The 24642-nt window shown below is 47.4% G+C and overlaps 1 protein-coding gene and 1 long non-coding RNA gene across 2 annotated transcripts; one reads left to right on the forward strand and one right to left on the reverse strand.

The window, feature by feature from the left end:
- Nucleotides 1-2620: 2620 nt before the first annotated feature.
- On the forward strand, nt 2621-3114 carry LOC100431036 (CCDC140 long non-coding RNA). Its single transcript, XR_003721528.2, has one exon. It is a non-coding gene; the product is annotated as a CCDC140 long non-coding RNA (long non-coding RNA).
- A 10180-nt stretch (nt 3115-13294) lies between these two features.
- RNF228 (ring finger protein 228) lies at nt 13295-19235 on the reverse strand. Its single transcript, XM_077957713.1, has one exon. The coding sequence runs from the start codon at nt 19233-19235 to the stop codon at nt 18207-18209; it is 1029 nt and encodes a 342-aa protein (XP_077813839.1). The 3' UTR covers nt 13295-18206.
- Between the last annotated feature and the right edge of the window lie 5407 nt (nt 19236-24642).

The raw sequence follows: 24642 nt of genomic DNA on the forward strand, positions 1-24642 counted from the left end.
CTCTGAGGTTCATATGTACCCAGATGATCAGCTCCGCCCTTCTCCACCGGGCAGTGGCCAGAGGTGCCTGGAGACACGGAGAGGGGTGGATGCGCACCCTTAGGCTCTGGACAGCTGGGCCACATCCAAAGACTTCGGGAATCTAAATTTCTTGTGGCCTGTGTCCCAGAAGTCCGACCTGGGATGGCCAGGACAGTAATGTTGGCTGAGGCTGCCCGGCCTAGGGCGCCCGCACTCTGCCGAAGTTAACCCGGCTCAGAGCCGGGGACTCCGCAGAACCGGGCGCAACAGGTCTCAGGAAAGTCGGGTGATTCCAGCCACTCTTTTTCCATCTCCGAGGCTTGGGCCTCCCGTTTCTTTCTTTCTGAAGTCTCTCCGGAGCCCAAGCCACCGCACCCTCAATCCCCGCAGCTTGGTGGGAGTCCAGGCCACTTCCCTATCCGGAGCCGGTGAGCCAAGGAGTCCTGGTGCCAAATTTGGCCGCGGTACAGGTGCTAATTGGTAAAGGAATGCCCCAGCGGTGGGGCTTGGAAGGCGAGGGCCCGTGCCTGCATCCTTGAACCCAGGTTTGGGAGGCAGTGGAGTTTCCCCGGGCTAACAAATTACCCAGAGCGCATCAGGGGGACTCTTGGTGTTGTGAACGAACCTAGCCTCCACTCACGCTCTGTGCACGTTCGAAATGAAACCGGAGCCTTGAAGACAGTACTTGGATAATTTGACCAAAAAAAAAAAAAAAAAAAAAAAAAAAAAAAAACCAAAACAAACAAAAAAAAAAAAAAAAAAACGGGGGGCGGGGGAAATAGCTTCTGTTGCCCCCTCTGCCCCTCTACCTCCAATTTCAGAGTCGCTGCAGGTGAAATTAACAGTGGGCTGCCTGTCCAGGCCTGGGTGGAGCTTGCCCTTGTTGGCTTGAAGGTTCTACCTTGCAGCCCGTTTGGATGCGTGGACCTACAGCCTAGTCGCGCTTGGGTGACTTCAGTCTGGGCTGCGAAGTACCCTTCAGCGCACAGCCTCCGCACTTGAGGACACTGGCACAAGGGTTTCATGGCCCATGAACTCCTCCGGGCCTCTGAGGGATGAGTTTATACTCAGTGAAACACAAGTCTTAAGAGGAAATTATGATCTATTCAAAATAATGTCCCTGACCTAGTAGGGAGCGGGACTGGCGTCTGCCGCCCAGGCCTTTTTCGTCCTGTCTGAAGGGCCAAGCTCTAGCAGGCTGACACGGTCGAGCAGAGAAGCTCCTGGCCACCCGCCCAGCCCCAGGCGTGACTCTCAGGATGCAGTAAAATTTGGGCAAACGCTGAGAAACCCCCAGTCCCACAGAAAGGCTGCCGGGGGCTCACGGGGAGGATATCGAAACGCCAGGTTCCTGATCATGAGCTTCCGGTCCGGATGTGATGATACAGGATTGATGAATGCCCGGGTTAAACCCGTGGTCCTTCGCAGCCGCTGCCTCAGTGACCGCCATTAGGCCCCCCGCAGTTATTTGTCAAAAGCATTGGCGCCGCTCTTCTCCCCATCGAAAAATCAGTCGGGATGAGTTCGGATTAAGGGACTGGATGAGGATGTGGACATCGCATTGAAACGTGGTGTAGGCCAGCCGAAGTGGGTTTGTTCCTGCAGCTGGGGGAGCCCCAGGGAACTTGTGAGCGGGTTTACAATAAAGAACATGTGGTTTGTGGGAAGAAAGGAAGGAAGACAGAAAATAGGAAAGGAAGAAGGAAAATAGGAAAGGAAAAAGAAAAGAGGGAAAGAAGAAAGAGGTTTTTAAAGCCAGGGAGGGAGGGAGAGAATACATCTCATCGCGGTTGGTCTCCTAGTCCATTTGGGTCTGAGAAAATTATTTTTAGGCAAAACAAGGAAGACAAGATTCCAAAGCCCGATTCTCCGGGGGGGTGGGGTGGGGGAAGGTGTCTTTTAGAAAATTAGAGTAAGTCTGTCTAATCTTCCAAAAAATGTTCTACTCAATTAGGTAAAAGTTCATGGTGGGGTGGAGGTGATGTTTAGAAGAGAAATTCGGTAACTGCTCTTTGGTGTGTGTATTCGGGGAGTGTGTGTATTCGGGCTGTGTGTATGTGTGTGAGTGAAAGAACCTGGAGTGTGTGAAAGGGGTAAGAGTTGAAGGGCCTTACTTAGCTGAGGGACCGTCTTATATTGGAGGCAGGCAGCCTGGGCCTTGGAAAGACCAGAAAGTCTGACCTCTGCAGAGTCAGGCGAAGGCTGTGAGTGAGGTCGGGGCGGGAACAGAGTTGGAAGAAGTGAATAAAAGAAATCTTGGGGTCCGTTGGTTTCCTTGATTCCTGGAGCAAAAAAGTAGGCGAGTGACCACTCCAGGAACTCTTGCCCCTGGGCGCCTGTACACAAAGAGCTGGGGCTGTGTGTCCTGCTGTTGGGGGAGAAGGGTACTGGGCGGGGGCAACTAACTGGTCTTTATTTCGCTCAGATCCATACTGGACTCCTTCCGACTCCACGCGGCCCCAGCTCCTGAACCAGCGCAGTGAGCCGCAGCCGCTTCTCAGCCTGGGTCTCTGGAACCCTCGGAGAAAATTTCTCCTCGAGACGGATTTCAGCGGTAGGGAAGAGGGGCCAGTGACGCGAGGAGCAAGAAAAGAGAAACATGGGAGACGAATGTTCAAACCCACATCTCCTCGCTAAGCCTGGAAGCTCGCCACAGTGGGATCATGGGACCCCGAGGGAAGAGGCTGAGAATCAGTCCGGCACCCGCGTTCCTCGGGTTTTAAAAGCACATCTGGGGCCAGAGACTGCATAGCCAACTAAACGGAGTAAACGCGACAGGTGGAGGAGGCAGAGTTGTCAGGGGCCAAGCCCCGCGCGATCTGGCCAGAGTCTTGGGGAGCGCGGACCTGGGACTGCAGAGAGGCGTTTTGAAGCGTGCTGCGCGCACCTGCCTCTCGGAGATATTCGACTCCACCCGGGCGTCTCCTGAGAGCCCGCAGTCCACAGCCAGGAGGGCTGCCCACCCTAGGACACGTCCTCTCTCGACCCCTCACTCTTTCAAAACTGGGGAAGAGGCGGAGGGGATGAAAAAGAAGAAAGAGAGGGAGAAGGAAAGAGAGAAAGAAGGAAATAAATTTTAAAAAAATATATTAAAGTGAGGGAAGAATGGAGGGAAGGCGTGGGCGAGGGAAGAGGGGAGAAACTCTCATCACCACAACCAAAGCAGGATGCCTCAGCTTCCTGAATTTCTACATATGACTTTCATTAAGTTCCTTCCTAGACCTTAAACTTTTTCATCTCCCATCACCCAAGAAAACACCCGTTTCCTCTTTTAAATAAAGTTTCTTTTTCTGGAGATGAACCTTTAAACAAGTCGTAGGTTTGGGGGCGAGGGACAGGAGAATAATTTTGATCCAGAACCTTGGAGATTGGAGAACCAGGTGGAAAAATTCTAAAAAGATGAAACCTGACCATCTCCGACACAGAAACCCATCGAAAGGGGCCACGGAGACGCGTTGATTAGCTTGGAGGGAGCACGCGGCAGAAGGGCAGACCCCTGGATAACCCGCCAACCTCCCACAGCCCTCTTGCAGAAAGCTGCCCGGCTCCCCGCCGTGGCCCTGCGCGCGCACCATCCTCGGGGTCTCGCTTCTTGGCCCCGGAAAACTCTGTGAGGGGCACCCCAGCCCCAGCCTGGCCAAGAGTTAAGACAAGTAGCCCCAAGAGGAAGGAGCCTCGGAGAGTCTTTCTTCCTGTTCTTCTTCGTCTTCTTTTTTTCTGAACGAAATCTAATACTATCTGGCTGCAAAAATATATTGTCACCGGCTCTGAGCCTAAGAGATTAACATTTGGATATGTAGGAAATGTAATCTGCATGGCTAATTGATTCTCAGCGTATCAGTTTAAAGGATAAAGATCGATATCTACATGATGGATATTGTATTAATAGGGGCATAAATAAAGGCCGAAGAGTCGTTACCAAAACCTTTGAAGCCACTTTTCGGCTCTCGGGCCCTGCACGCGGCCACTGGGTCTCTCCCACCTCCCTGCCCCCAGTTCCTTCTGGGCAGGGAGCACTTGCTTCCCCCTCCAACCCGGGACCAGGAGGAGTCTACGGTTAAAGCGAAAGTGTGTTTCACGGCGGCAACGCTAGGGAGAGGAGACTTTTTTTGCCTGGGCTGCAGCAGGTGAACAGTAAAGCCCGAGAAAAGGTAGTATTTTAACAAAACGCACCACTCCCAGATACTTAGAAACACACATATACGACCCATACAGGGACACAAACAGCCACACATGTACACACACACACACACACACACACACACACACACACACACACACACACACAAAATCACGCAGGGCGGGGAGGGTTCTCAGCGTTCCCTGAGCGCCCTTTGGCCTTAGAGACACGGAATAAATGCTTCTTTCCATCCCTCGGCCCCCTCCCAGGGGACAGCGACGGAAGCCCTGGCCGAGCCCAAGGATCGGCGATCTGGGCTCCTGGAGGTACCCTCTAGATGGAGAAGGATCAGGAAGCTCTGCGGGAAACGTGCGGGGCTAGGGGGCGGGGGTGCGCGCCAATGTCCGCAGAAGGCAAGGAGACCCATTCGAGGAGGAGTGAATGCAGACAGAGTTGAGTGGGGCCCTGAGCCCCAGGGAGTGCAGCCCGGTAGACCTCGGGGCGAGGGGAACAGGATGGGGGTACACTTGATCCGGAACAAGAAAGCCTCGGCCGGGCGGTTACCAATTAGTCCCGGGTCCCTGGGGCCGCTTCACCACGGAGCCCGAGCCGCCGAGGGAATTTTCCAAATGCAAATCAAACACCCTTAGAACCCCCCTCCTTCATTAATTAAGAGGAACGTTTCCACAAAACCGGCATAATCTTTATTAATTACGCAGCCCTTAGCTCGCCGTTCGCATCAATCACGCCCAAAGCGAAAGTGCAGGGGGCGCCTAATCCCTTCCCAGAGCGCGTTTGGAGAAGCAGCAGCGTGGCGGGCGTTTCCACCGTGACTTCCACCTTTCTGGGCTCGCCTGGCGCTGGCTGCTCACCAGGCGCTCCCGGAAACACGGGCTGGTTGCGCGCTAGCAGGACCGCTCTAGATCCCTGGACAGGCCGGGAAATGCCTCCCACTCACTATTTGGGCACACGCTCAGAAACTCGCACAGGGACTCGCGAGGACACTTCATGGCCCATTTCCTCCGTCCCCTCACCCCCAGGCTCAGTGGGGACCACGCGGTTCTCAGTCCTCCTCTTCCCTAGGACCCTCTGAAAAGGAGCCTGGGGCGAAGAGACAGGGGGAGGCAGAAAACCTCCTGTTGCCCCCGGACGCCCCGAAAAACTACTCTGGGGGACGGCGCGGGGAAGACCTTAGAAGTCGTCCGGGCGACCAACTCCTCCCAGGTGAATAGGTTGCTGTACGACCAGCACACTGCTGAGGAGTGAGTTCTGGGGAGAGAGAGGGATCCTCCAATTATTGGCATAGAGAACCGGGAAAGCTCGCAGCCTCCGGGTCGCAAGTGGGAAAGCTGGCTGGAGACTGGGGTTAGAGGGGGTGGGTGCAAACTCAGGTTATTTCCGGGCAGCCCCGCAGCAGTCTCGTCCTCTGAAGGCAGGGACCCTGGGCTTTCACGGGAGAACGCCTTGGGGCGGGGTGTCCTGTGCGACCACCTCTCTCAGCAAAGCAGGGTTTGGCCTCTTGGCCTGACCTTGCTCCCTAGTCCCACCCTATACTAGTAGGTCCTAACCTTTCTGCGCTTTGAGCCTGGACCGTCGTCCCTTCAAGAGATTCTGCTGGATAAAGAAAAATTATAAAAGCTGCATCAAGCTTGGCGTCGGAGGGCTGGTCCCCACCCTAAAGGACTGGCCTGCCCACCCTCGAGTCCTCGGGCGCCCTTGGCTCGAGGGCCTTTCGGAGCCTCCCCGGGAAGCAGAAAGTCTCACCGCACACTGAACCCTTCCTTCGAGCGCGCTGCCGGGAGCTACTGAGCCCTAGCACGCAGCCTTGGGCACCCGGTGGCCTGCGAAGGAACCTGCCCCACTGCGCTGCTTGGGCCACACTAGCGGAGACGAGAGTGCGTGTGGCAGTGGCCCGCGAGCACCACCCGCCAGAGTTTAGCAGCGCCTGGAGCACCACCCTCTTCCTTGCTGTTTCCTTCGTGCTGGGCACACTCCGGTGTCCGCATTCTCACATTCAATCATTCATTCTCCCTCTGAAAGTTCTCAGGCTCCTTTGATCACGGGTCATCTCCTGGACCTGAGGCACCTGCGAACCTTGCTGGTCACCAGATTATTTGATTGTCCCCCTCTTCTCCCACTGAATCGTTGGCCCGGCTAGTCTTCTGGCTTCTGGAGTCGATCGCATTCTGGCACCCTTGGCCTTTCATTTATTCCACATATACTTATTGAGCTTCTACTATGTGCCTTTCCTAGTGCTGGCGCCACAGCAACGAAACGGACGAAAGTCTTTGCCCTGGCAGAGCCGATGGTCTAGAAAACAGCAATACACACACACACGCGCGCGCGCACACACACACACACACACACACACACACATATATATATATGCACCCTGCCAGGAGATTGGTTGTAAGACTGAAGCTCAGCTCAGGAGAAGTTTGAAGGACCAAGGGTGGGGTAGTGAGTGAACGGGTATGAAAAGCTGGGATGCAGTTGATATTTTAGCAGGAGAGGTCTGGGAAGGCTGTAGCTCCCTGCAGAGAAGGGAGAGGAGGAAGGAGTGTTGGCTGAAGGAAAGGCAAGGATAAAGGAAAGTGATGAAACCATGTAGTCCACAATACTTTAGTGAATGTCTACTGTGCTGTGGTAGGCTGAGGTCCTGTAAAACTCCTGGCAGGGCCTGGGCTTCCAAACCTGCAGATATGCTTCCCTCCAAAAGAGGTAGTGCTTGCCTTCTCTGGGGGCCCAGCATCTCTCTAGATGTTTCCCATTGTCTTCTTTGGAAAGATATTTCAAAATGGCTGTGGGAGGCTGGGTGACAGGAGGACTGAACCTTCTGATGGACCGACTGAGGCTCCCTTTAGCTCTGTCCCTCGAACCACCTCCAGGGTTAGGGTAGCTGTCACCGTTGACATGCCAGAGGTATGGGACTCCTCCCTTCCAGTGATTGTGGCTCAAAAATCCAAGATGGACCTGGGCCTCTTCATCTAACTCCTGTCTGCTGAAAATTGCATTTTTATTTGATAGAAAATGATAGCACACCTTCTTGGTGTCCACATCACCACTCTATAGAACCTGTCACTCCCATTTCCCATACAGAAGGAAACTCCCTCCAAGGCAGGGGAGATGTTGGCAAAGCTAGGAGTGCGCTGCTCCACATCGTGGGGGCAAGTCTGTATTTTCCTCCTGGGTGATTCAGAAGAGCTACTACCACTTTGGCAGTGGGAGGGGTATGGAAGATCCCTCTTTCCAGATAATCCAGAGGAGCCCAAGACCCTAAAGAGCCAGTCATCATTCCTTGGCTGGTATTTCTGTGAGATAAATGGAAAATAAACCAGCAGGAAGAATTCGGGAGGAAATACTTTCACAAAGTTTCATAAGTTATTACAAAGTCTTTGAACACATCTTTGAAAGCTTAAGAAGTTTGGGACCAAGGAATGCAACAGATGAAGTGGAGGCAACAGCTTGTGGCCCTGCGGTAAAGGCTTGAAAAGAGACCACGAATTTTCTTTTCTTTTCTTTCTTTCTTTCTTTCTTTCTTTCTTTCTTTCTTTCTTTCTTTCTTTCTTTCTTTCTTTCTTTCTTTCTTTCTTTCCTTCTCTTTCTTTCTTTCCTTCTTTCGTTCTTTCTGTCTTTCTTTCTCTTTCCTTCTTTCTTTTTTTTCTAGTTCTTCTTGTTCTTCTTCTACTACTACTTCTCCTTGCTCTCTCTCTCTCTCTCTCTCTCTCTCTCTCTCTCTCTCTCTCTCCCTCTTTCCCTCTCTCTTTCTCTCTTCCCACTGCCTTTCTTTCTTGAGATGGAGCCTCAAGGCTGCTCTTGAACTCTTGGTCTCAAGCCATTCTCCCACCTTGGACTCCCAAAGCCACTGTGAACACTACAGATTTCTCAGAGTAGTATGCAGAAGTGCTACACAGTCAAAGAGAGAAGTTCTTATCACAAGAACCACTGATAAAATAAAACCTACCAATAAACAACTTAGAGCTGCTCATCAGGGAAGTAAACAGAAATATGTACCGGTGGAAGAGGTGAGAAGGTCCATTGATGAAAGGGAATCTTTGTGGCATCTCCAAACCTAATCTTCATATCTCCAAAGCAATCCATAGAGGTCCTCAGAAAGACCAGGCACCCCTGTCATAATGGGGACACGAGAATCATGCCTGTAACAGAAGATAATTTCTGGTCTCTCAGTACAAGGTCACATGATGGGGGCTTTGCTCCACTCTTCTGCTTGGTGAAGCAGTTTGACTTTCAGAAGAGCAAACTGTGTGGCTTTCACTGGAGGAGAGTGACTCAGGAGGGCAGGAGCCAGACCACGGGACATTCAAAAGCAGGGTGGCAGGAAAAATCAGAGAAGCTTTCCAAGCTCAAAAAGCAGGAAAGTCCTAGGAATGGGTAATATTAGAGACAGAAAAAAGGAAAAACGCCTGGAAAAAGAGAGGATTGCTCCAAACTGAAAAGAACCATGGAGGAAGAGAGAGAAATAGAGGGAGGCATCAAATATCAGAATAGAATTACTAAGATATATCTGATAAAATGAATCCTAACTGATGTTCTGCATGGAATCCAGGTGATATATTACACTAGGCAACAATGAATGATCATTTCCAATTTGAAGGGCACATTTGCACTGGGAGAACTGATCTGCATTCCCAATTCACTCTTCCATAATACGGGAGATTCTTGTATATTTGGGGACAGCAGAATATAGGTGGTTGAGATAGGGAAAAAGATATTAGAAAGGAAAATGCAATATTTATGATCCTATCATGGGCTAGACAAATTACATATACCCTTACTTAGTACTGACTTAAGAAAAATCCTATTTGGTTTGCCCCCAAGGTTTTAAAATAAATCGAGTTTGGACTTTGCCTGCTCAAACTTTGCAAAAGTGCAGCAAGATAGGAGAAACGGTGAAGGTAAATAAAACAAATACTTGGAATAAACCCTTTTAAAGTAGAAGTCACTGAAGTGCCAGGATGGGGGGATCAGGGAAGAGGATGCCGCTATGCCCTGCCTAGCATTACAAACTGCTCAGCAATCTTTCACCTGTCTCAGTCTCTGTCCTGGGAATCAGACGACACTCTTCTTGAGATTTCTTGGACATGTTTGGTGTCTTGGGGCTGGCAACATGAGGGCTTGGAGGGCCTGCTGTTTCTTGGTCCTGCTGCCAGGGTTCCCCATCGAAATAATCTGAATAAGGTATCTCAAGAGAACTAAGGAAATCCACATGTGGTGACAACAGTACTTGATAATGGTGAATCATAACAGTATATGTTTATTGAGTGCTTAGTATATAATGGCATTGTTCTCAGTGTGTTACAAGATTCAACCACTTACTGCTCAAATCAATTAGGTTATATCTAGTTAAAATGAAAAAAGGAGGTACACAGAGGTTAATTAACTTGCCTAAGTTCACACAGCTAAGCCGCCGCTGTGTTAGGGTTTAAATCAGAACAAGGTTATGTTGCCAGTCCTGATCCGTTAGAAGGTACTGGTTTTCAACTACTTTGATCAGCCCCGGAAAGCATGAGGTCTGGTGCGGTGGCGCGATCTCGGCTCATTGCAAGCTCCGCCTCCCGGGTTTACGCCATTCTCCTGCCTCAGCCTCCCGAGTAGCTGGGACTACAGGCGCCGCCACCTCGCCGGGCTAATTTTTTGTATTTTTTTTTTTTTTTTTTAGTAGAGACGGGGTTTCACCGTGTTAGCCAGGATGGTCTCGATCTCCTGACCTCGTGATCCGCCCACCTTGGCCTCCCAAAGTGCTGGGATAACAGGCGTGAGCCACCGCGCCCGGCCAATACTTCATCTTTCATTGTTTGCCTTGTTCTGTCAGTAAGTAAATGTCAACAAAAGTTACCTTTAATGCCTTCAGGAGACACCAAAGTAACTTATCTCGACTGAAAATAATTTAGAAATTTACTTCACCTCATTTCCTTTTTAAAATACGTCCAATAATCCCACCTTAAAGTGCTTGCTTATATGATTGATTGATTGAGACGGGGTCTTGCTTTGTCACCCAGGCTGGAGTGCAGTGGCCAGATCACAGCTCACTGCAGCCTCCAACTCCTGGGCTCAAGCGATCCTCCCGCCTCAGCCTTCCAGGTAGCTGGGACTACAGGCATGTGCCACCATGCCCGGCTAATTTTTGTATTTTTTGTTAGAGACAGGGATCTCTCTGTATTGACTAGGCTGGTCTGGAACTCCTGGCCTCAAACGACCGTCTGGCCTCGGCCTCCCAAAGTGTTGGGTTTACAGGTGTGAGCCACTGTGCCCTGCCTAAAGTGTTTCTTATTTTAAACAACTTTTTTTTTTCTCCCGGGGAAAATTTATTAACCTAATTTCCATGCAGAAAACAACTTGAGACACTTCAGCCTCTTATTCGGTCGGGACAACGGCGGGCAAGTAAGAATTCCAACCTTCTCGCCTTCCTGTTACAGCCGATCTGCTCTGCATTTGGAATGAGGCGTCTTTGCCGGTGTTCTGAGTCCTTCCTACTCCGCGGCAAGCCCCGCAGTGATCCTCGCCTTCTTCCCGACCGCCAAGTCTGATTATGGAGACATCGTAGAAGGTCTGGGATAAGGACTGTGTCGTTGCGGAGGCCAGGTCTTGGGCTCCTGGGCGTGAGAACGCAGGTTCGGCCCCTGGGGAGAAATTTACAAACGCACCTCAAGACTCCTAAGGTGTTTCCAAGTCCCCCCTCCAACTTTCGTGTCCAGGTCATACTGTCCCGCCCTCGGGTAATGAGACGGTTTGTCAAGATGCTCTTTGCATCTTTGGAAGCCGAGGGGAAATTGGGGACTTTCGGCGGGGAGCAGGTTTTCGGGAGCCCTTCGGGGCTGAGACTCTCGAAACCCTGCTGCCAAAAGCGAAGGAGAAACCTGGGACTAAACGAAGGCGACTCCCCGCAGGGCGCAGGCACCGTACCCGGCGTCTGTTTTTTTCTTAATTTACTTTTTTGGGCACCTCTGCTATTTTTACAAATAAATGCGAATGCGTAGCTTTCGGGCGGGCTCTGGGAGCGGCCCATGGGCATCTAGGAATATTAAAAACGTCATCTGGTTGTAAATAACCTACTCCCCAGCCCCTGAAATCCGGGACGTTACAGGTAAGGCTGAATACCAGGTTCACCCAAAGGCAAACCAAACTCAGCAGGGATGCCGAGTGATGGGGTTGGCAAGATAGTGTGGCCGCTAGTTCCCTCCACGCGTGACAAATGGGCTCATGGCAGCGTCCTTGTGCCTTCGATTTGTCCCCGAGCCCTCCTCTGCCTTTTCGATCTCAAACTCACCTGTAATGGAGCTGGGAACTGGGGCGAACGGGACAGCCTAAAGCGTCGTTGGCCCGACCAAGAGGGGCTCAGCGCCTGGCACCTTGGGGGGCCTTGGGTCCTTTCCAGCCGGAGAGGCTGCAGGGGGCCAGGAAGACCCCGCTAGCCCCAGGGTGCGGGATTCTGCCCCTCCCACCCCCGGTGTCCCAGTGGCAGTGGCTGCCGCGGGCCGCGGTTGCAGAGTAAGCAGGGGCTCCAGTCTTCGGCCCGCGGGCCCTGCCCTTCCCATGAGAGTCCTTGGGCTCAGCTGGAAGCCACCGCTGGCGTGCGCACCCACAAGGAGAGAAAAGGAGGTAACCCCCGCCTCCCACTGACTGCCGGAAGCTCGGCCTCTGTGCACACTCAGTATACCTGCACCTAAGAGAGTGGAATTAATTTACACACTGAATGGCTACTATTAAAAAGGGTCCTTTTAACAACTCTCCTGGCGAGTATTTTAAAAAACGACTCTGCGCTATATCAGCTCGCCCGTCGGCACCTGTCAGCGACCAGCAGACAAGCTGAGATTCCCCTTTCAGCTGTCACTGGCGATGACACCCACATCTATCACTGGCGATGTTTTGTTCATTTAACCTCGAGACTTCCCTGATTATCCACATAATCCGTCCTCAAATCCCCTCGTTGTCACTGCATTTTGATGACTCAGGGGACTTGGAAAGCACCTATTTTGTGGGGGATGGGGAAGCCCACAGAAAAGCCCGCTGATGGGGGAAGGAGCAACCGCCACCCCGCCCACGTGAGAAGAGATCCCAGCAGCCAAATGCGGATGCGAATATTTACTCAACCTTCCTTTGAACGCAAAGGTAACAGGAGCGTGTGTGTGCGTGAGAGGGAGAGAGAGAGAGAGAGAGAGAGAGAGAGAGAGAGAAGCAACGATTAAATAACCCTCCTTTGGTGATTCAAGACCACTTCCAAAATCCAAAATCCAACCATTGCCTCAGGATCTCCCAATCGGTTTCTAAGACAGGGCATGTGGTGGTGTTTAGTTCATTAAAGTGAGATTAGGAAGACTTGCCTTTCAGTAACTACGGTAAATATAATGGCTCTCAAATTTGGCTGCACATAGTCTCACTTGGGGTGACTTTAAAAGAATACCGATGCATCTTCTTCTCCGCCGCCGCCCCGACCTATTAAATATGTGTCTCTGGGGGCAGGAACGGTGCTTCTGCAATTTTTTTTTAAAGCTCTCCAGGTAATTCTAATGTGCTAATAGGGTTGAGAACCTCCATAAAGCTCACATGGTGGATAAATTTGCTATGTGTGAATTTAATAGGAAATGAGCTTCTAGGGACAAATCATTTGCCTTGCAAAGCTTGGCCCTCCATTTTTTCCAAGCCAAGACTAATTCTCACTGAAAGTTAATTCTTCCCCAAACTTTGCATCAGATAGAATTTGCTCTCTACCTCTCAAATTTGACTACAAAATATTTTTAAAGTCACACAGTAGTGACACAAATGTGTTATTTATATATGATGGAGAATACTGGTTTATGTGCTATGAGATAGCTGAGTGGACCATAGATTACCACAGTTCTTGAAATCGTAGTTGTTGAAATAAAATTGTTCTATTCTTGTAGTAATTAAACGCGCTCTCTTCTGTTTATTGTGTGGTATGTTCTGTAAGAGTAAAAGCTAAAAGAACTTTTTGCATATTTTCTCCACTCTTTTCCTACTTCAATATTCCCCACTCAACCCCATGGAGGTATGGTATTTCTAAACCAAAGATAATCCAATTTTACATGCAAAGACAACTTAAAAAAAAAAAAAAGGAAGTGTTCACATTCTTCCTCAGCTCCTAGGAATATTCTTGGAAATTAGGCATTGAACATTCTTACTTCTCCAAGTATATTTTATAATCAGAAATTATTGTGAATTCATCACAGAAACAAACTTGTTTTTCTTTGGCATATTTTAGTCTGCATAAGAGTATAGAAGACTTAGAATCAAAACTGATTGAAGGAAACAATGCTGATATACATTACAAAGCTTATCTTATATGGAAAATCAAAAGAGATCTCTAGCAGAGGATAAATTCAATTTCTTACACTTTCTTCATTCATATAACTTCAAACTAAGATCTGGCTGCAGTCATTTCTAACACTCATTTCAGAAATAGATGCTACAGTAAATATTAGCTACTCAAACAAACTTGCACTATAACAAATACAATAAAAAACATATGATTTCAAAGGAAGAAGTGTAATGCACATTTAGCAAGCATGCAGTTCATTGTCCATAATGTGAATTTCATCATCTTTGTATAATAGCAGAAACGTGAAATACAAATATTAGCTAACAGGAATTAAATGATTAAAGAGGGTAAGAGTTGAATCACAGAATAACTGGGGAATTAGTTAGTTATTAAGATCATAGTAACTAGGAAATTGCTTAGTTATTAAGACCATAAAATTAGCAATTCTATGAAGAACGATTTATTAAAATGGCAAAGATTGAATACTTAATAAAACAGGGAGTAACAAATAGTAAGAAATTTAATAGATCTTGTTCTCATGTTGGAAATTCCACTGCAATGTGCTTTTTTCCCAGTTATGCAGGTGCTGCTAGCCTTGGAGGCAACAATGTAGACATGTTCACAAAGATACCTTAAAATGTCACACAATGCAGAACTGATTAAAAAATGGAGGCCAAATGTCCTTTAGTTTCTCTAGCAGTTCCTATCACTGAATATAAAACGTAAGAGTTCCACTATTATAGTGTTAATTTTTCTCAAAACTCAAAGTGCTTGACATAAATATTTTTTTCGCCTTTCAAAAATTCTTATGAAGTAAGGAAGGAAACTGTTTACCTAAGCCTCCCAGGATCTCAGGAGTTATGTAAGTCTGGGAATGTAAGTCTGGGAAACCAGGTCACCTAAGATTCATTCCAGAGTGTCCCTTCAGCAGACTCAACAGAACATTTATCAGTCACTCACTACGTGCCCAGAACTGGTTAAGGCTTTGTGCATCAAATGGATGACCAGATAGACAAAGTTCCTGTTCATGTCTTTACATTCTGGTTGCAGGAGAGTGATGAAAAATGCAACTGATAAGTAAGACTACTGCAAACAGTATAACACGTATTATACAAAGTAAATCTCATTAAGAAAGTAAAACTGGGATAGATATCCACTGGGAATAGAGTTGCCAAGGCAGACCTCTCTGGGGAGGTAATATTAGACACTTGGAGACCTAAATAAAAGCAAGGTCCATATAGGGCTTTAGTTTCCAAATAATTTTCATGAATTTATCCTCTTATGTGTACAAATCTTCACACCAACTCCATGAGGTAGGGGGCGCTGATACTCCCCACCTCTAATTTTATAAATGGGGAACCTGAGACTCAAAAGAGGTTAAATGATTTTTAATGGCCTTTCTGACTAAAGAAAGAACCAATGTTCAGGCTTACACCTCCTGGCTGCAGATGCTGACCCCAAATCCAATGTGCTTTTTAGATGTGTATGTTGTTCACTAAATCATATTGTATTCAGAGGCTGAATGTTTAATTCACCACCTGCATCATGAGTTTCTTTCACCTGAAATGTAGATCCTATGAAAGCATGATGATAAGTCTAACCTGTAGCCCCAGAACCTAGGCATAATGCAGCCCATGGGAACCAGGAATTTCCAATCAGGTACAAAGACCAGACCAGGTCTGGCTTTTTGTAGTGACTCTACTGGTAGTTCTCACTCATAAGGTGAAGAGGTGTCCAGGATTAAATCAAGCTTTTCCGAGATGAAGAGATTTGCCACTGGAAGGGAGAAAAATATTCCATTTTCACCAGGAGCCCTCCTGACAACTCACTTGTTATTTCAACAATTACTCCTTAAACTCCTGCTTTGTCTAAGGTGCTGGTGTGCAGGTCTTTCCGTGTGAATATAAATGATTAAATCCAATCTGCTGAATGGAGAGAGGGGAGAGAGACCTGAATGCCAGATAACCACTAGAAACCAGACAGATATTTTCCATGACCATATCCTTCCACTCAGTTCCTGATAACACAATCAGAAATTAGCAATAAAGCATTGGTAAGCCACAGAAAATATCTCTCCATGTTTAGATACTGAGCTGCTAAGTGTGTCTCTTTGACTTAAAAGTATTCTAACTCAAATTTTAATTACATAAAATTTATGCATGTAATTCATAAGAGAAGCAAAATGTGGCTTTTGTTGCCATTGAGGTGATTCAAGAATGTATTTCTCAGTTATGGGGAATCTTTTAGGTTACATTATTGGCATACTTCTCTGGAACACAAATAAACTCTAAGAGGAAACTTGGTGCCCATAGTAACTTTAGACAGACTTCCAGGTTGCCAGTTTAGCACACATAAAAAACTCATGTGTGTGTACACATGTACACATTGTTACAGTCACAAAGCCAAGTTGTTACCAGTATTCATATATTTTATACACAATATATCTTTAAACAGATACCTAATACATACATATATACATGTGTAGCTGCACTTCTGCAACTCAGTAGTTTTTAGTGCAAACAGAATCTTAGCAATGGAGGTAAATAAAGAATGAATAAAAGGTAAAAATGAGTATAGAAGTAAAACACAAGACATGGGGGTATAAATAAAACTAAGCTCTGAAAAGTGATTTTTAGTAATAGAAACCTAAAAACATTTCATACAAAGCAAGAACAAAGTCTAACAACAGAGTTTAGTTTAGTAGAAGTTGTGGTAGTAAATATGTAAGTTACTTCTCTCTTCAGAATACAACAGATCTCACTGGGCCTTCCAGGGTCATTATTCCTAGAAATAATCCCACAAAATGCCCATCTCAGAAAAGCACATTTCAATGTGTGAGTTATTTCTCTCTCAGCCCCATTTAAAAATGTGAAATTTGGATTTAGATGGGGATGTGTATTTAAGGAAGAGAAGTGCCACACAAATAACGGAGCAAGTTTACCATGAAATCAATGTCATAAAAATAGATATTTCTATAAAGACCTCTTGTTTTTATTATTAAGACAATGCAGACATAAAACACTTCATACTGTAGTTTCTACATTGCAGTCAAACCACTTATCAATGGCCAATAAATTACTTCACTCTTATGATAGATACAAATGCTCGATTCAAGTTCAATTAATAGAATAGTGTCAGGAGATCATGCAGACAGCTTGCATAAATACTCGAGGAATAATAGCATACCTTCAGCAGCTTCTGTGATTTTTAAGCATGAAAACTTTGTCTTATTCCAAATTTCAAAAGATGGAATAAGGAATGTTTTCATATAAAGTACATTTGGAACAGTTTCCCTTCTTAAGAAAAAGGCATCTAACCCACTTGCAACATACACTGGTAATTCATCTTTGTAGTTACAAAATCAGATAGATATATATTCTTTTTCATCTCATGTGACTGTATGTGAACATTTCAGTGATTCCAACAATATCAAACAGCTAAATTCAAAATCATATAATACTTTCTAATAAATGTATACGATATATATCTTTGTAGTCAAAGGCAGAAAGACCTTCAGTTAGTTGATTTCATCTTTGGGCACTAGTTTATATTTTATCAGATAATTAAAAGTCATTAGTTATTTCACAGTATAAAATATTGAATCAATTACCAACAGGCCTTTATTTTCTGCTCCTAATTTCGAAATGTATTTGGACGCGAGGCATGGGACTAATGTCACCGCTTATCAAACAATTTTCTGGAAATCTTAATGCACAAAAATTTCCGGATTTATATATTCAAAAATAAATTATATCTTAAATGAAATTAAGAAAAAAAGGCGAGGGAAAGGAGAAAATATAGTTTATATTCGCTGTGAATAGCTTTCAATATCTTCCAGGTGGGGGCAACAGTAAGTCACTTTTGAGAGAAGGGAGAACAGGCTCTTTAAGCTCCCTGAGTCCAGTTACAGAAGATGAAATGACTTCCTGGCAGTAACACCGTGAATAAAACAACCACAAGCTTCCAGGAGATGAGACTTCTGGGCTCTGCTCCAGACAACACCCGGCCATGAGCAACAGGGCTCCCCGCCCTGGGCGCACCGCCACCTCCGCCGCTCGGAGTCTGCCCCGAGCGCGCACGCGCGCCGTGCACCTGCCCCATCGCGCCCAGCGGCTGCCCGCGGGTTCTTCCAGCAGCTCCCGGCACGCCAGCGCTGTGCGGGCCGGGAGTGTCCGTCACTCTCAGCGCTCAGGATCTCTCCCTTTCCAGGACCGCTACGAAGCAGGAAACCCTTTTCCTGTCACGTTTATATCCCGTTCATTCTTCCTCCGGCCAATTTAAGTCCATTCACAGCCGCCACAGATGCACGTGTGCGCGCGCGCAGCTGCACCTTTAAAGAAACTCTCAAGTCCTGGCAGCCAGAAAATCAGCTTTCGGGCGGGGCGGCGGGGCTCCCCCTCCCCTTGCCTCCTCTCTGAAGATCCTTGTGCTCTAGGGAGGGATGGCCGCACACTCTGACGAGGACGAAGGTGGTGCATAACGCGGAGGTCAGTTTTGCACAGTCCGGGCAAAAGAGACCTCCCACCAGCATCCTCGCCTGTTCAGTTTCCCTCTCTGGCCCAGCGCGAAGGACGAGGGGCGACAGAAGCCCGAGGGACAGAAAACCGAGGCCCCTCAGTGGCCGAGTTGGGAGAGGGTGTGAGTCCGGGAGAGCCCGAGGGCCGCAGGGAGAGGGCGCAGAAGGTCGAGCGCGCAGAGCCAGAGGCCCCCTCTTCTCCCGCCGCGCGGAGCTGGAGGTGCAGACGCCAGGTCCGCGGCGCGGCCCGGCTATGTGTCGCTCCTCCGCGCGCCGCCCGCCGCCGCCCGTGCCCTCGGGCCGCCGCCGCCGCTGCCCCCCGTCGAGCCCGCGGCCGCACCCTCGGGCCGATACTTGAGCCAGCAGATGACCCAGGTGACAACGACTGAGAAGAGTGCCAGGATGCTGGCCACCGACAGGCAGATGGGCCCCACGGGCGAGGGTGAGGGCGACCCAGCGGCAGGTGCCTCGCCAGGGGGCGCCCCTCCTCCGGGGGGTCCCCCGCCGCCGTAGTGGTTGACGAAGATGAGGCCGGTGAAGAGCAGCACCACCATGGAGAGGAAGGAGAAGACCACGCACACGCAGCCGGCGGTGAGCGCCGCGCGCTTGCAGTTCTGGCAGCTGTCGTAGGACCCCGGGGCGCGGAGGCCGGGGCGGGCGCGAGGCCCGGGGGCCGCGTCCTCGGCAGGCGGCGGCGGCTGCGGCGGGGCCGGGGAGGGCGGCGGTGGCGGTGCCGGGGTAGGCGGAGGGGCAGCAGCGGGCGCGGGCTGGCGCGCGGGCAGCGGCGGGAGGCGGTCCTGGGGCAGCGGGTCGTGCGCGGCGCGCAAAGCCAGCGGGAAGGCCTCGGCGAGCTTGGTGTTGTTGGGCAGGCCGTGCACGCGGCTGTCGGGCAGCGGCGTGCGGTGGCGGCACACCGGGCACGCGATGGCGCCGGGCGGGCAGAGCCAGGGCGGCGGGCGCGGCGGGCGCTCAGGCGCGGCGGCAGCGGCAGCGGCGGCGGCGGCGCGGAGCTGCAGCTGGCTCAGGCACTCCTGGCAGAAGGTGTGCAAGCACGCCAGCAGCTTGGGCGCGCGCCGGTCCGCATCGAAGTAGTTGTAGCAGATTTTGCACTCGTAGTCCTCGAGCGGAGCGAGGCCGGAGACCGTCTCTGCTGCGTCCCGGGCTCCTGCGTCTCCGCAGTCCGGGGCTCCCTCCGCGGCGACCCCAGCTCCCTGCCGGCTCCCGGGGCTGCTGCTCGGGCTCTGCTGGCTGCCGCCGCTGTCGCTCGCCGGCGCTGCCATGGCATGATCCGCCCCTCATCAGGGGCAAGGTGAGGTGCCTTCCTCCCCCTGCACCGCCGCCTGGGCTCCGGGCGGGGAGGAGTCGCTTCTGCCTCCCCCCTCTGACTGCTGTCGCCTGGCGGGGGAGGCACCGCTGGCTGGGCCAGGCGGGGGCGCAGCAGCGACCGCCTCCCCCTCTCGCCTCCCCGCCCCCCGCCCCCTGCGCGTGCACCGCGGTCCCCCCGCGTCCCTGGGTTCCTCTGCAGTCCCCCTCGGCCCCCTCAGTGCAGCTTTCCTAGCAGATTAGGATATCGGTTTTTGTTGGACTTGAAATTGGGAGTTGAGGGCGGCCTGGAGGCGCGCGGGAAGGAGATTTGGGGTGCGGCTGCTCTATAAAGATGTTGCCTTTCACCCCAGCAGCCCCCCGCCCCCTACGCGGGGTCGTGGCAGAAAACGGAGTCCTGAGTTTTCCTTCTTTTTCTTCCTTGACACCACTTCCCCACCAGTGTGGTTCTGTTTATCCTCCTCGCCCTGGGGCTGAGTCCCTGGCGAAGCCTCCTTTTCACCCACCCACCCCCAAGCCAGAGCTCACCAGTGATGTAATGCGGGACCCGCGCGGGGAGGGGAAGCGGCAGCCTGAACGGCCTGGCAGCGGCGGTTCCTTCTCTTCGTGAAAATCGTGATCTCATCTCTCAGTCCAAGGGCGAAAACCAGCCATCACCAGGCCATTCACGCTTTGTGCTTTTGTTAGCAGAGCCCAGGCAGCCCTGCAGCCCACATCTAGGGTGCAAAGGGAGCGGCGGCGTTTTCCTTTTATCATTTAGAGGAAATTTTTGAGCTGAACAGTATTTTTTTTTTCTCTCTCTCTCTCTCTCTCAGAAATATTGCTGAAATTTAAAGGAGGACGAAGACACAGATTCATAGCTGGCTCTTGCTGTTTTCCTGACGCTGACCACAGCGGATAGAGGTAGCTATTTCGTTGGTGCACAGGCGTTCACAGAGGCAGAGAGGGGAGAAAGTTGTCAAACAGGTTCACAGACTGTCAAAGTGCGGCTTAAACCGAGTTCCTGGGCTCCCCTCACTGGCTTTGTCCACTTAAACTTTTAACAGACACATGTAGAGAGCTGAAACTCCAGGGGTAACATGGGACAGGTCTTCTTGATTTAATGAAAACAGAAGATCAGTTGGACCCGGTAGCAAAAACGAGGGCTTGTTTAAAAAGCACTGAGTAGGTGACAGGAGTGGTGATGGGCGCCTGTCATCCCAGCTGCTTGGGAAACTGAGGCAGGAAAATCCCTTGAACTCGGGAGGCAGAGGTTGCAGTGAGCTAAGATCACACCACTGCACTCCAGCCTGGGCAACAGAGAGAGATTCTGTCTCAAAAAATATATATATATAAAATATATTTATATAATATTTCAATATTAAATATTATAAATTTATATATATATTTATATATAATATATTTTATATTACATATTTTATATATTTATATATAATATAATATATATTTATATATAATATATTATATATTTATATATAATATAAAATACAATATATAATATATTTTTATATATTATATATTATATAAATATATAATATATAAATATTTATAAATATATAAATATATAATATATAATGTATATTTTATATATATTACATATTATATAGTATATAATATATTATATAATATATTAAAAGCCCGACATGGCATTTATATAATATAATATATATTATATATTATAGATTTATATATTATATATTGTATATTTATATTTATATTATATCCTTATATATTATATCTTGTGTATTATATATTATATCTATATATTATATATAATTATATATTTATATATTACATAATATATTTATATTTTATATATTTATATATTACACAATTATATATTATATATTATATATAAAAGCCCCACATGGCATTATATATTATATATTATATAATATATTTATATATATTTATATATTTAAAATATATTTATATATTATATAATATATTTATATATTATATATTATATTATATATCCTAGTTCTGCTGCTCATCATTGTGTAGTATTAGATGTGCTATTTAGTTTCTCTGTGCTTTAGTTTCCCAAACTGTAAAATGAGGATAAAGGTGGTTACTGCATAAGTCTGTTGTGAAGATTGAATATGCTGTACCCATAACACACAAAGACTCCTGGGCTGCTGTTAACACTATTATCTATGTCAGCGGTTCCTATACCTGATCTCAGTAATTCATATGAAGCACTGTGAGAGAGGCTTAGAAAGTTTATGTAATCAGCTCAAGATGACACACCCAATAAGAGCAAAGTAGTTCTCATGCATCTCTTCTGTTATTTCAGAGATAGAGACACAGGTAGTAGCTCAGTCAAGAAGACCAGGCAGATGCCTGTCCTATGAATTTAATCACATATTATTGATCTACTAGTTGCAATAAATAAATCCCTGCATAAAGCACCAGGACAAAGTGAAATCTCACTATAGGTATTGGAGAAAAATATATATAGGCAGATCATGCCACTCAGAAGCAGGTACTAGATGATTCAATCAAAGCCATGACATTTTAAAATAGAAACAAGGTCGATTCAATCAACATTTATTGAGGTCCTATTCCAGAAGCCACTGGTGCTAGTGATAAAATACCTGGCCTCCTGGACCCAGTAATTTAATAGACGAGTCAAGAGGAGCCTGAGGAGGCAGGATGATTATATGTGATGTAGTAATATCCTGGAGGGAATCCTAGAGCAGAAAAAGACCATTAGGGAAAAGTTAAGGAGATCTGATTAAAGCATGAACTTTAGTAAATAGCAGTGAATCAACAATCAGACTGTCATAATGTATGAAAATGGGTAAAGCTAGATGATGGAAATACAGAAGGTCATTATACTACTATCTTCCATGATATCTAAAAATGTTCATAACAGTCATCAATCTTAGAGACACACTCAAAATTGGGATCATCTGTACAAAAATAGCACAAATAATGCCTACATTTTTGAAGACCTCACTAAGCACATTAGTTTTGAGGGACTGGAGAAAATGATCTGGAATCTAGTTCTTTTGTTCACTTTTTTTCCTTTGGTCTTTTTTGTTCTCTGCCATCTTCAAGAAGTCTACAGCTGGGTGCAGTGTCTCACACCTGTAATCCCAGCACTTTGGGAGGTAGAGGCAGGAGGACCACTTGAAGACAGAAGTTCAAGACTAGCCTGGGCAACACAGAGAGATTGTCTCTACAAAAAAATAAAATATTAGCCAGATGTGATGGCACATGCCTGTAGTCCTAGCTACTCGGGAGGCTGAGGCAGTAGGATCCCTTGAGCTATAGAGTTTGAGGCTGCAGTGCACCACTGCACTCCAGCCTGGGCAGCCAAGAAGACAGAAAGAAAGAAGGAAAGAAAGAGAGAGAGAAAGAAAGAGAGAGAGAGAGAGAGAAAGAGAGAGAGAGAGAGAGAGAAAGAGAAAGAAAGAGAGAGAAGGAAGAGGAAAGGAAAGGAATGGAAGGAAGGAAGGAGAAAGAAAGAGAGAGAGAGAGAAAAAAAGAAAGGAAAGAAGGAAAGAAAGAAAGAAAGGAAGGAAGGAAGGAAGGAAGGAAGGAAGGAAAGGGAAGGGAAGGGAAGGGAAGGAGGGAGGGAGGGAGGAAGGAAGGAAGAAAGGAAGGAAGGAAAAAGAAATCAAGGAAGGCTAATGGTGGTGGTTCACACCTTTAATTTCAGCACTTTGGGAGGCAGAGGTGGGAGAATCACTTGAGGCCAGGAGTTCAAGACCAACCTAGGAAATATGGCCAGCTCCTATCTCTACAAAATATAATAATAGATAAAAATTAGCCAAGTGTGGTGGTGTGCACATCTGGTCCCAGCTACAAAGGGAAGCTGGAGAGGGAGGATCCCTTGGGTACAGGAGTTCAAGGCTACAGTGAGCCACAACTGCACCATTGTACCTAGCCTGTATGACAGAGCAAGATTCTATCTCAAAACAAAAACAAAACGGAAAGAATTCAAGGAAGCGCTGAAGCGGGATGGGAGCCCAGATGTCCCCTTTTTGAAACAGGGAGGAAAATCAAGGTTGAGCTCACTGCCCAGCACGAGTCCTAGGAGTCCTTCTCTTCCTCTCTCCATTCTCCACAGGCACTGCTCAGGCCTCAGACCACTGCCCTTATCACTCAAGACACTGGTGATATCATTGCTCCGAGACTCAGACTGCATGGACCAAAGCAGATGAAGAAATACGGGAGCTTATCAATGCTATATAATAAAACAAATAATGGGAAAATGGCAGAATGGAAAAATAGGAGCTTCCTCCACAGTGGATTTTGTAAGAATTACTAATTACTAAATCCACTGTGGAAGAAATACCTGTTTAAATATCTGTTTCTAATCTATACATGGTCTCTGAAGCTTTTTGCTTTTCAGATCTTTGTGCAAAGTTTTAAAAGATGCAGGTCTAGGAAGCTGGGCCATCTCCTTACCTGGGAAAATGATTGCCCTACCTCAATCTCTGGAAGCCATTCATTAACGTATGCCTTCTATGCCAAGCAGCTACAGGCTCAATTCTAAAATAGCTTTTTCCCTTCTAATATTTGCTACACTTTGTAAGCCAAAGGCAAGATCAAATGGAAATGCATGCAATGCACTTTGTTTCTCAAAGGTCATTCTGCAGCCTGTGACTCTTTCAATCAAGTCTGCATTGTTGCCAGAAAAATGTTTCCCTCTTATAATTCTACCCTTTTATTTGATGCTATTAATATAAAAACACTTTATCAGGTCAAAAATGTGTGTTGAAGTTGCAAAAGCTTTTTCGCTTTGAGCTATGAATATTCTCTTTGAGAAATAAAAGTAAAACACAGCACTTTTAATATAAAGAAATACACCTTCTTGGATGCCACAAATAGGAGTAAATGAAGCTGCAATGGTATTGCATTTCTTACCTTTATTTGTCCTGGCACTTCTATCAAAGCAATGATTCTCAAAACTCAAAAGGCTGCCCTAGTGCTGTGAAATGCTAAAGGCACTCAAGTTCCCAACCTGACACCAGGGATCGTCTTGACCTTGAGGGAGAATAAAAGCCAAAGATGGTGTTAAGTCTAATCAAGTCTTTGACTGAAAGAAGAGGTATTGCAGGTTCCCACGGACTGTAGGAGGTGAGGAGATGGCCCAGCTTCTGAGACTCTAGTCTCTTTGATACTTCGCAAAGATCTAAGTAGTAAAAGTCATCACAGACTGTATGGCCAAGCAGTCCTTGAGGTGTATGATCACCAGTTGCAAAATTTGAAAGGAAACATCAAATGAAAACATTTCAGACTTGGTGTCAATTTCTCACTTGTTAACACCCTTTATATACGTATACCATCTATTTATAATCTCTTAAGTATCCTGGCTCCAAGGGGAATTTATTAAAAGAACTCATTTGATTA

This window comes from Macaca mulatta, chromosome 12 (assembly GCF_049350105.2).
Source record: "Macaca mulatta isolate MMU2019108-1 chromosome 12, T2T-MMU8v2.0, whole genome shotgun sequence".
Lineage (NCBI taxonomy): Eukaryota > Metazoa > Chordata > Mammalia > Primates > Cercopithecidae > Macaca > Macaca mulatta.

Coding starts and splice junctions, on each gene's coding strand:
- RNF228 (XM_077957713.1), bottom strand. CDS start 19,235: ATGGCAGCGCCGGCGAGCGACAGCGGCGGCAGCCAGCAGAGCCCGAGC.